This window comes from Chelonia mydas, chromosome 2 (genome assembly GCF_015237465.2).
Source record: "Chelonia mydas isolate rCheMyd1 chromosome 2, rCheMyd1.pri.v2, whole genome shotgun sequence".
Classification (NCBI taxonomy): domain Eukaryota; kingdom Metazoa; phylum Chordata; order Testudines; family Cheloniidae; genus Chelonia; species Chelonia mydas.
The window spans coordinates 74720864-74734171 of NC_057850.1; the positions used below are offsets into that span (position 1 = coordinate 74720864).

General features: G+C 39.6%; 1 protein-coding gene across 1 annotated transcript; it reads right to left on the reverse strand.

Annotated features, from left to right (window-relative positions):
• Window positions 1-10700: 10700 nt before the first annotated feature.
• On the reverse strand, window positions 10701-13031 carry CATSPERD (cation channel sperm associated auxiliary subunit delta). Its single transcript, XM_007058807.4, has one exon. The coding sequence runs from the start codon at window positions 13029-13031 to the stop codon at window positions 10701-10703; it is 2331 nt and encodes a 776-aa protein (XP_007058869.4).
• Window positions 13032-13308: the final 277 nt, after the last annotated feature.

Sequence of the window (13308 nt, forward strand, 5' to 3'; positions counted from 1 at the left end):
GATGCTTCCATGTCCTCACTCTATCTATGAGTCCAATGAATTTATCTTTTGAATGAATGCCAGGTCTTTAGACGGAAGAGCTGACAAATACTAAGCTTAGCAATATTTACTCATAGATCTGGTTTATAGGGCTAGGACCTCATCATTAGAGGAGAGAAATATTTTTTTCAGTATATGACTACATAGTTAAAAGGAAATGTGCTGATTGTTTTTGCTCAACAGAACTGTATGAAAGGTCCTATTGAAAAGCACTTTTTGCAATATTTTAACCAAAAAGGACAAACTTTTTAATTAAAATAGTCAATTCTGAGCTAACTGCTCGTGACAACAGCCTTGCTCAAAAGCAATACTTATGTTTCTAGCAGTATGGGATCCCGGTACTTTAGATTATGAAAATTGTTTGCCTCTGTTCTGGAGATGTCCACCAGTGAGGACCCACATGATGATTTTATTATTAAAGCTCAAATGCTCATTTAAATTGAACTTTATCTGCCGGTAAATTTCACAGTTTATGGCAATACTGTTCATTTTCAGAATGCTGTGTTAAGAAGAAAACTTTTCTATTCAATTTATTTTTTAATTATTACAGGATACAAACTTGGGGGGGGTGGGGGGAGGGGAGAATAACTGTTGTCCTTAATGAATTGCCAGAGGACGCAATGTGAGTTCAAGAAGCTGCTGACGAAGGCAGTTCTTAAATGTTGGCCGTACTCATTAGGAAACTATATTTCAGTATAAGCAGTGGGTATTGTTGCACAGATGGTAGCTTTTAGGTTCCGCAGCAGTGCCAGTTGCAGAATAACATCTTTACCTGTTCATCTGTAAACTCAACTCCTTTTTTGGCTACCACATTTCTTTCTTTGGAATATATGTAAATATCACTACTTTGAGGAATCTTCCATCCTATTTCCTGCCCCACTGTGGAAAGATAAATGTAATATCTTCCACGTGCATCCAAGAGAAATCACTTGAAGAGGAAGATGATAGCAATGTCCGGGAAGAAATGAAGGGGGATGCAAATACTGAAGTTGGGGAGTACAGCCGAGTAAATAGTTGGCAACTGCAGAAACTGGCAGCTTATACTAGGGAGGGCTACTAACCATTACTGATGGGGATAGCACAGGTATAATATCCCTATCTTAAATCATGTTGACTGGAAATTGCTGAAAATTAGAAGTACCTTACAAGTTTCAAGCCAACTGATCAGTTTCTGTCCATGGTCTCTGCCTGAGTTTCCCTTGTGTTCAGGCCGTGTTTCTAAACCAGCAGGTTACAGCCCCCAGAGGGTCAGAAAAGGCAATTGGGATAAGGTGGAAAGACCAGAAGGTGTTAAAAATTTATTACGATGTAAAGCAAAGGCTCACTCCCTGCATGCCCATACCCTTCAAAGTCAAGTATTCTTTAAGTTTCGAAACACTCACCTTACATAGGCTTAGCACTGATATTTTATTTTTGTTCTCTTTTATAGTAAAGTGTAAAGGGCTTGTGAAACTTGACTTTGAATATGGAGTGATCAACCTGGAAAAGTTGAGAAACACTGATCTACCACATTTCATAATGCTAGAGGCTACAATTCTTATATGTATAAAGTATATAAGAATCTCTTGTATATTATTATGTATAATCTAGAGAGCATCTGTATGGTCTCAGGTTGCAGTGGGGGAGGTCTAGGTTGGATATTAGGAAAAAATTTCACTAGGGTGATGAAGCCCTGGAATGGGTTACTTAGGGAGGTGGTGGAATCTCCATTCTTAGAGGTTTTTAAGGCCCTGCTTGACAAAGCCCTGGCTGAGATGATTTAGTTGGTGTTGGTCCTGCTTTGAGCAGGGGGTTGGACTAGATGACCTCCTGAGGTCCCTTCCAACCCTGATATTCTATGATTCTATATATATAAAACAAATTGTTTTAAAGTGATAGTGTAAGTGCTTATTCGTGTTTAGTGCGGTAGTATCCACATGCTCGAAGCAGGATTAGAACCTTGGTGTCCTCGATGCTGTTGAAACATGAACAAAGCTTGTCCGCCTCTGAGGCGCTTAGAGTATAAAAAGAACAATTTACACCTAAAAACCATTCCAATAGATACTGAAACTTAGTCTGAAGTTGGGGGGAGAAGCCAGGAAAGAGCATCCTGCTTTCTTAATCATCCATTAAACAAACAAGTAGAGTGGACAATTTTTTTAAAATTGTGTTTTGTTTTGAAGATTTTTGAAATAGTGGAAAAGAATATTGACTGACAAACAACTAAACGAACAAATGAAATCATGAGTAATGACACCTACACCGTAAGGTATGTGTCTACCCTGAAGTTAGACACCCCTGTCTGGCCTGTGCCAACTGACTCTGGCTTGCAGGGTGCTCGGGCTGTGGGGCTGTTTAATTGCAGTGTAGATTTCTGAGCTTGGACTGGAGCCCGTGCTCTAGGACCCTGCAAGTTGGGAGGGTCGCAGAGCTTGGTCATCAGCCTGAGCCCTAATGTCTACAACACAAACACCCCCTTTGCCTAAGCCCCTTAACCCAAATCAGCTGGCACAGGCCAGCTGTGGGTTTTTAATTGCAGTGTAGACATACCCACAGAGTTTGAGAAGTGAGGTGGCTGAAGAGCTGTGTGCATGGATGTGACAGAATATACCCTGTGTTCACACGCTACATACTATTGTAATAATTTTGTACAAGGCATGTCTTGTAAGGTATCATTTGAAAAGTCATAATTTGCTCATCAGTATTATCCTGATAAAAATGTATGGCAGCATGGTATGTAAAGTTATAACATTCCCCTGCATGGTGTTAACAACACATGTTCCAAACCCCACAGCCCTGCCCAAACAGAAGTTGGCAAACAGTTCTATCTTAAATGAAGGAATATGTGCTCTGCTTAATTTGCATTTAAGCAGTAAACGGTCATCAAGCAGGAAGGGAAACAAAGACAGCTCAAACAGGGGAGAAAAAGCCAGCAGGAAATATCCTTCCACATAGACTTTGTCTCCTAGTGCCCAGCTGGCAATGTTTTCAAGAGGGGGACCCTGAAACTATAAAAAGGAGGGACAAACAACCCAAGGGTCTCCTCTCTCTCTCTCTCCCTGCCCATCACATTCTTGGCACTTGAAGGACAAAGGAAGTTTGTTGAACTCTGGGGAAGGGGTGCTGACCTATAAGGTTTGGTCAGTAAGACCGCTGAAAGCATGTGGTGAGACAGCTTGCTTGAATCTGATACAGTTTAAGTATTAGTGAACGTCTTAGCTTTTATTTGTCTTGTCACTATTTTTTACTCTTCTGCCTTGTTACTTGTACTCACTCCAAATTGCTCTGTAGTTAATAAACTGTTTTATCTAATCCAACGTGTTTAAATTGAAGTGTCTGAATAACTATTCGAGATAATAAAATGGCATATTATTCCCTTTGAGGATTAATGGACTTTAAATATTCGTACTATCTAGGAGAGGGCTGGACAGTACTGGACATACATTTCTGGGGGAAATCTGAGACTGGTGTGTGTGTTGGGGTCACCCTGCAGTATAACCAAGACTAGTGAGAGCCAGACTGTAACCCAAGTATGGCTGGCAGGCTGTAATTACACACAGCCACTCAGGGTCTGGCTTGTATGCTGGAAGGATGTTTCTGAGTGGCCCAGGTAGGAGCTGCTTCAGCAAGGCATTGTAAGGCACCCAAGATTGCAAGGAAGGAGTGACACAGCCCCTCACTGGTCTGGATTGCAGCCCGGTATGTCACAATGGATTAATTCTGTGTATTCAACAAAACTAAGGTTTGGGTGGTGGGGTGGGGGCAGAGTTGTGGAAAAGTTAAATTACAGTAAGAGCATCTTAAGTTAGAAAAAGTCATCTGGTCTCTCTAAAAATACATTTTTCCTTGGAGATTTATATTAAAAATTGCTTTTAACTTGAGACCATGTTTTGGATATCAGCCTGCAGTCAATTGTTACAGCCAAGTTGTAAATTTTCTCAGAATAAATACGATGAAAATAGATGATGATAATTCCAAGAGGACTTGAAAGTTATATATTAAAGCATTGCTTAATACCCATTTAGCATGTCCTGGTTTTTACTTACTTAGGAAGTCAATACTTGTCACAATCCTGAGTTAAAACTTGATCTGCATCAGATGCATCCATGTGACTGTGCAGGTGAAATCCTTATCAATTATTAAGTGAGTAAGTCTGTAGAAATTCAGGCATGCATGCTGTCTAATAATTACAGATATAAATAGCTCTCACCAGATGGAGGAAGGTAACAATTAAGCAGACACTTAGGGCTAGGTTTTGTTTCAGTTACACTGGTGTAAATTGTCAAATTTTTGTGTGTGGTTGGGACCACAACCGTCTTCAGCCCTTCTTTGTACATACAACAGATACTGCTAGCTGAAGATTCCAAATGTGTGTGTATGTAATTCCCAAGTGCATACATCCGTATAGGAAATCATCAGATAGGAAAGAGTCACAGTTACTACGGTAAATAACAGGGCTTTCTATAGCTCTTCCTTTACCAGATAATTTACAGTAATGTCAGCTGAGCAAAGTGGCAAACTTGTGTGAATTCACACTAGAGGTTCTAATATGAACCTTGTGGGATCCTGCAAACCAAACAGTGGGGAAAGAATTATTTTCTTAGCTGAGAGCTCTTCATCCCAATGCATATCAATCAGGTTTTCTTAAAACATAGATGCCAGCTTAAAGGAATTTTGATCAGAAGATGGCTAATAGTATTCAGTGTTACAGAACTGAATTTCAGTGCAGCTAGCTTTCAGCAATAGCATCTCTATAAAAACAAAGCTTTTCCCACATTCTTCAGTCTTCATTTTAATCTGTGTGATTAAGTAAACAATTTGTTAAACGTTGCTTGAAATTTTGAGATAAAAATCCAAGAGAAATAAAAAGTGATTGGTATCGGTTGTTTGTTTGCTTTCAAAGCTATCTTGAGTTTTTGATTGTACCAAACAAGCATGTATTGCATAATGAATTGAGTTAAAGTCCCAGAAATCAAATACTTCAGGGAAATTCCTAAGTAAATATTTCTGAATAATAAGAATCTAACCAATGGTCCACATTGATAGACTGCAAGGTTCTCGAAGTAGGATTGACATTCACTCATGTATAATGCTGAAATGAGAGTAAACAAAATTCCTTCGCCAGTTTCCTCAGAATAGACTAAAACTTAATCAAAGTGAAAATGTCTTGAGTTTTGAAGTCGATGCTTTAGTTTAAAATGCACTGTGACATGGCAAATTCAAAGCTTTCATGAATTTTACTGTAAGGTAGCTTTTAAATGGCTCAATTTGCTTATGAAGTGTACAGGAAACCGCTTTTTCTTTCCAAGCTTTAGACATTCTAGTATGAGGGACAAAAGGATTAACTAATTGTAAAGACAAAAAAATCATATTCTGAGATTTGGAAAAACAATTTTGGAGTGTTAAACCACTACTGACAGGTTTCAGAGTAGCAGCCGTGTTAGTCTGTATCCGCAAAAAGAACGGGAGGACTTGTGGCACCTTAGAGACAAACACATTTATTAGAGCATAAGCTTTCGTGAGCTACAGCCCTCTTCATCAGATGCATAGAATACAACATATAGTAAGAAGATATATACAGATAAGTTGGAAGTTGTATCCACTGTCCTTGTGATTCTGTATGCTAGGAATCGTTCAGTTAGAGGGGATTGACCCTAATGTGATCTCTTTTCAAATAATCTATTTTTGCATCTAAAATAGAGGGATTGTGAGAACAACTCCCTTAAGTAATTTACACAGGCAACATAACGGTTTGGAAACAGGATAAGCAAGTTCTGTTTACTCTTTAGAGAGAACCTGTTAGTTCCCTTGTTACAACTGGTTTAAGGCTAAAAGTTTCTTGCTGCCCTACTTATTTTCCCTTGCTTTTAAAAGTCTCCTTTGATTTTAATTAAAGTTGCTTTAGACTTCAAATTTGGTACACTTGTTGAACTAAACCTTACTTGCTTCACTTAGGTCTTCACTTAGTTAAGTTAGGTTTTCTAAGTCCCGAGAACTCCTAATATGGATGTTCTTTGTCTCTTTCTTATGTATATATTTTCCAAGAGATCGAGAAACAAAAAATTCCAAAAAGTATTATGGTAAGCTGCAGTTAAGGTTGAATGCATATAAGTAAACTCAAGGGTAAAAACCATACGAACTCTGTAATTATTCCAATAAAAGCATTACAAACCTAGGAAAAAATTAAGTTTAAATCTAAAATCAAAATAAGGCATGGAAAAACACAAGGCATATAAACAACCTTAATTATGGCCTGTAGTTATATCACAAGTAGGGAAAAGCACGTTTTTTTTTTTTTTAATTAGGTATATCCAATCTGGGTTTTTAAACACTAAAATACCAACATAATTGTATGGTTATTGGATGGTGTCACTACCAGGCAGAGTTAGGATTATTCGGGTGCTTTAAATGTGCATTTCCATACCTTAACACATCTGAATTTCATTTAAGATTAACCCTAATGCTGAATTTGTAATTTTTTTGATTGTTTCTATTCTTGAAAAACAATCTCCCCCACCCCGCAAAGAAACAGAAACAACCAACCCAAAAAGGGAAAAAAACAAAAAACAAAAAACCCACCCCACACCAAGCAAACAAAAACAACCCAGCAACCTGGGAAATTCCATGCAAAAGACTGGTCAGAATGTTAATTATGCAAACTTAAGCTATCAAAAGTGCAGAAATGCCAAAGTTGAAGTTGCATGCCTAAGTTTAACTTTGCTCTGTGTATATACACATTACAATACAGTCCTTAATGAATTTCTGAAATACAACATAGAGCATATGTTTTGTTCTTTTGTGCTTATATTATTTTTGAACTTAATGTCATCTTACATTAGGTACAAAGTTGTTGCTAATAAAACCTGACACTAGAACACAATTGATGTCCATGCTTTTGCTATAATTACTATATCCTCGTATCATAATAATGGTAATTGAATTGTGTACTGATGAAAACTTTCCTTGATTCTTTGGATTCCCCCCTGGGGATGTGGATTTATAATAAAATTCTGTTTCACAGTAGGGAGTGGTGCAAATAGTCTGAGTCCAAAATAATTGTTTAGACTTCACTTTGGTTCAGTTACTTAGATTATTGGCTTCAGAGACATTTGAAACTAATTTTAGATCCTGGAGAAGATACTTATGGATACTTTTTTACTTTATTTTTTATTTGTAGTTTGGCATTGCCTGTTATGTTTGTTTGGTATGGCAGCAATTTCACTTAGCCTTAACCTGCTCATGTTAAAGTAGATGAGATTTAACAGATATTGGGGCATGCTCTACTTCACTATTGCTGATCTCTAGGATAAGAAAATGGGAGAGCTATGGCAGGTCAGCCAGTCTTGTGCTAAGAAGCATAGGACTCATGAGTGAGAATCCTCCATGGGTAGCATGGTATGTTTACCGAAAAAGCATAACCAAGAGTAACATTTGGTGCAATCGAATGAAAGATTCTGGAATCTTCAATGAATATTTTAAGCTTTAAATATACAATAATGTGAAACACGTTCAACTGAATGTGGGTCAGAATGGCTGCGATGTTAAGGAAAGTTAGTGTAACTGAAAATGGATGGTGCTAAATGGCCTTCATTATACGGTTATCAATTCCTTTCTGTTTATCTGTTACTTTTACACTGGGCCCAGTAGTTCAGCCAGCTTGTCCAATAATTGCATACTCTCATACTTCCCTCCAAGGAGGTTTTTCTTCTTGCTGGCTTTGTAGTTTGTAGGTTTTTTTTAATTCACATGCAGAGTGAATTGGGATAATATTCCACACATTATTTTGCCATTAGAATGTGTCTAGAAACTGTTGTAGAAACTGAACATAGAGTCAGGTTATGGGTTAGGTGGTGCACACTATGCAACGTGTTAGTTCTTAGTTTGCTTTCCAAGAATGTGGTATGGGAAGGATTTTTGAGGAAGGTGTTGAAAGAGCAGGAAGTTTCCAGGTGTACAGGATCAAAGGGAACATTCTAGGTATGGGGCAGGTGAGGTGAAAACAGGAGTACTTGTGGAGGGGAAAAGTAAGAAAAATGGCATGGAGGGAGGCAAAAATGGCAGAGCACATGGCCTGAACAGAGAAGTGGTGGGAAAAATATGAGTTGTAGACAAAGGCAGAGTTGGGAGGAGCCTTGCAAGCAAGAATGAAGGGGTTAAAATGATGAAAAGGTTGTAAAACTAGTAAAGAGATGTGTCCAGATGGTTGATGTAGTCAGAGGAGTGGGTGAGGAAAATAAATTCAGTGGCATTTTGAATAGACTGGAGGGGAGCAAGGTGACTATTGAGAAGATGGTTACTCTAGCCTAGGTGAGATTATCAAGGGACAATTGTGGGATTTGACAGTAGAGTTGAAAAGTAATGGATGGATTCTGAAAAATGTTGTACAACAAAAAGATGTACAATTTAGCAACAGTCTGAATGTGAGAGGTAAAGGAAAGAGAGAGCCCAGTAGGGCAAGTCTGAAGAACAGAATCATATTCATAATAAATTGTTTAAAAATCTGTTTGCCAGAATATCAAACATCCACGTAGCTGTTATCCAGTAGCTGATGCATAATTGCTTCTAGAGTTCCAGGATAGCTATTGATTGGTTATCGTTGACTTACAAGTCCAAGATTTCATCTCTTCTAAGTAGGTTTGTGCTGGTTATTAAAATAAGCTTGGTTGTACATCATTTAAGAATAATCAAATGTGTTTGATTAATCTTATGCAATTCATTTACTCTGCCAGTTTATTCAAAGGGATACCTCACAATATGTGTCAACATTTTTTCATCAATCCAAAGAGAGGTTGTATTTTGTGCTTTCATTACCATATTCGCCTTCTGGGAGAGCAGGTCTTCTCCTTAATTCCTGCCCTTACTGCATCCTATTCAGTTAGTTTTGTGACACAATTTTGCTGCTTCTTGCAGTCTGTTGAATCCTTTTTTCTTGTGTTTTTTTTCTTGATTACCTTTCCAACAACAGGTTGAAAACTCAGCCCAACAGAACACCTTCCTTCCTTCACTTGCAAATACACACGAGTCTCTTCCAGGTTGTTGATCTAGACAGTTCAATCCCCAGCGTGAAAAGCATGGGGGTTGGATTTTACAGAAGGGGTAATCATGATGGAACTCACTTTAACTATTCATCTTACATTCCATAGTCACAGAACAAACTGTTACCATTTTTTTTAAACTGACAAATTTTTATTTTTAAATCTTATAATGTCCATATAATATGCAGGTAAAAAAAGCAAAAGTTCTGTTTTTATAAGCAAAACACATCTAAAGCATCTTATCTAAAGAAACTATATTGTTTCTTCACTTGCTCTACACCTAATAAATACAAGAAATCCACAAATGAGCCCTCAGTTAGCAACAAATAAAAATTAACAATTTTACTACAGAGATGTAAAGACAGTTGTCTAAAATACTTTTGCTACATTAAAATGTTAATTAACATTAAAATACTTTTTCTATAGTCAAGACAATATGAAATGTGTAGACAAAATCCCAGTTGGTTTATTAAACGATGAATGTTGTTTTTGGTTTGTTTCTGTTGCATGCCGTTGTCGTGTTAGCCCATACGTTGTGCCAACCAGTAAAGTTTTTTTAAAAATCTATTAATACCAATTTGAAAGGTCCTTGCAAGTGTAGGGGTGGGGAGAAAGGGGAGGGGGATGAGAGTCTCAATGGTGAGGAGTATGAATTGATTATGGCAGTGGGCCACAACAAAGTTTCTTGGTACATTCATTAAATAGGCAATACTTGGTTGACCACATGACACAACAGGAAACCATTGGTCTGTCAACTAAAAAACCTAACTTAATGAACTAACCCAGGGGCCACATTCTGCAACCTTTATTCATGTTAATTCATATTTACTCACGCTAGTAATCCCATTGAAGCTATTCAACCTCAGTAATGTTTTCAGAATCCCTTCAATTCTCTCATATTGGAAAATAATTGTACTTCACTGTTTTGATGGAGAGTTCTTTAGAACCCAATAGAAGTGTCAGTATTCTGCCATCCAACAAATGAAATGGAATGGGAAATAAACTAAAATTAATATTGCAAATGGTGGGAGAAGAGGAAAATATACACCCTAATCACCACAGGAATGCAAAATAGAGGAAACAGGAACCTCTTGGATTTCCATTGACATACTGTCCATGGAACAAGCACCGGCCATGCTCCAAAACATCTTTATTCTTTTTTGAGGAAAGGGTCAGCTGGATTAGAAGATCCAGCTCTTGAATAGGTTAATATAATTGACCACATCAATAAAAGGTGACACACTCAAAAGCAATATATTAGCAATAAAATAGCTGGCTGTAAGGATTGTTCACAAAAGCCAAGAGATGGAAGATTACCGCATGAAAAATGAGAAAAAGAATTGGGGAAGATAAATGAGTACGTTAAAATAGATCTAAAGGAACATCCACCCTTTAACAATCTAATAGCTTGGCATAAGAACATCACCCCTCCGACATCTATAAAGTTAGAAAATATATAACCGTTCCTTTTATCATTTCCTCTTTCATGCACAGGCATTCCTTATTTTAACCTGCCTGCCTCAATTGGGTTTATTTCATTTAAAAAAGAAATTGCTCTCCTGAACTATAAAACTAGCCTATGAGAATTCTTAACACTACCCCCGTTAATTTCCCTGAACACCATACTAGGTATCTAAATGATTATGCTCAAAATACTTTAACTTTTGGGGATTTTTTCATAAGTGATAGTTTATGTAAGAGGTATCCCATCAAAATTGCAATCAGAATGATAGTCAGAAAAGCTGTCAGCATTGTCCAAGCATGTAAGAAAGTCTTTGGGAGAGCGCCAGTGACATATACACTGACAGTTGCAGACAATTCACAGTAACTGTATAATTTGTCTACAACAATGACTTTAAAGATATAAAAGCCATTATAGTGTGAAAAAGTGATCTTGTTCTTTTTATTTTGAGCAAGAATTTGATATTTGGCTGAGGGTGATACTAATTTAGGTCCATCGTGATTCTTACAGCTTTCATAGTTCATTCTGCTCCATGCAGTATGTGGATTTGGAGAATCTTGCTTTTGTATCAAAGCAGTCCAATTCTGAGGTTGAGAGATACAATTGGCTTCAGCAGCTGTCAAGAGATAATCATAATTATACATTCCATTGACTTCAAACACAACAAAGTCAGCAGAAACGTACTCCACAAATGTATTGTTTTCCCACAGTTCAAGGACTGGCAGCCAAGGAGTATCATAATACAGCAGAAGAGGACACCCCAGTTCATTATACTCGTACAGAACTTCAAGATCACTTTGACCTAACTGTGGTGTGGCAAGAAAATTTGGATCATATAAATTGTGGCTGATAGAATAAGTGAAGTTATCTTGCAGTGTGCCTTGATTAAACAAGCCTTTGCTGCATGCTGTTGTGTTTTTAAAAACTTTAATATGTTTAGTAGGTGGGCAACCTACTTTGATAAGTGCAGACAAAGGATGCATATCAATGCAGCAGGCGCCTTTGTTGGGGATGTCCACAGTAAGGACAGACATCCCGCCAGAGGGGAATGTGTCACTGAAATGAGGGTCTGCCATGCCAGAGAAACACTGCTGCAGCAGCTGCATGTGCAAGCTGTACTTGGTGTTCCTGTCATGTGTGTACCCACCCTCTGTTATCTTTGCCTCGAACGCTAGCACATGGGGGTTGCTCACAGTCACCACTGGAAAAGCCCCAGTGCCCGGCTTTGGCACAAACATGGCACTAAGGTTCAGCTTCTGCTGCATGTCGATATAATGGATCTTGTTGTGGAAATGGCCCTCGAGGATCTCAACTGGGCACTCTTGCAGAAATGGCCAAATGTCCATGAGCAGCCACTGCACATTGAAGGTGCATTTCTGGAAGTTATAGGTCGAGGAACTATTGGTAGGTACAGGGCTCAACACGGTTAGCATCCCTACCTTGTCGAACATCAGCACCGCATTGCACAGGCCTTTCTGGTGGCCGTTCTCTCCAATGTGCACCATAGTTCTGGAGACCATGTCTAGGCTGCCATGGAAGAGCTGATGGTCCTGGGTCAGGACTGCAATCTCGCTGTTGCTGGTGACCACGTGGCAGAGGCCGCTGCCAGGGAAAGAATGGGAGGTTCTGGGAGGCACCTGTGACGGCTGCACAGTCACTGGCTCCACAAGCAAGCCATTATTGGAGGAGATCAGCAGTGTGTCTTTGGTCCAGAGGATGGTGAAGCCCCACAGGCGAGGGTGCTGGATACTCCGGACATCTGGGCCCCCTGTGGACTTCAGGTGGAAGCCCATGGAGATGTGGCTGTACATGTTGCTCGTGTTGCCCCCAGTGTATGTGAAATAGGCCCCTCCTCTTTTCCCTTCCCTACCACTTTGGGTGTGGTTGATGAGAATCCCCATCTGGGAGAGGGACACAAAATTGTAGACACCAAGCAGCACCCCGTGCACTTCTGGGCTCAGCTTCAGAGGGGTGAACGTGTAGCCCCCATCCTCTGACAGGAAGATGTGGCTTTTGGAGGCTGAATGCCCAGTCTCATAGGCAAAAATAGTCATACTGATGGCCTGGCAGTCTGGGTCCTGCCCTGGGTAGCAGCAGTGGGTGTTCGAGAGCTCAGTGACCAAGGAATCGATCCCCTGTACTGGGAGCCACTCCTCCTCCCCAGCCACGAAGATGTAGAGATAGACCCGTCCATTTATCACCATTGCTAACCGATCTTTCTTCACAAAGGCCGTGGCACTGACTGAGGCATTTGGGGTCTCTAGCTCAGAAGGGATGGTCAGTGGCAGGAGGCTACTTTCAAATCCATCTGTGCTGAGGAAAATCACCTGTCCCAGGTACACAGCTGGACTGGGGCGTCCCCAAGGGTCACCATCATTACATGGGTACTGTAGAAGGGAAGGTTCAGTGCGGGTGAAACTCAGGATGGTGCCTGTCACTTTGTCCCGGGCACTGAAGGACAGACCTGAGTACGCTAGCTTCTCAATAGTGCATCTCCAGGAAGCAATGCCTCCCATTTCAAAACACAGCCATAGCCAGAGTTCAGCTAGTGAGACTGGCCAGGAGTGGGGCATTTGTTGTGCTGTTGTTATAATTTGCCTTACTACCAACTTAGTGTGGAGGTTGATACCTTGTACTCCTTGTGGACAACAGCTCAAAATGGCTCCTGGCTCTTCTCCCTCCTGCTGTAAATTAGAAGGAAGTTCCGAGAGGCAGTTGGTGGCTGGGCTGGGCTATGGGTTGGGTGTGGCTGTTGTTCTGAGTGTTTCCTATACAGTCTCTGTCATGTGTAAA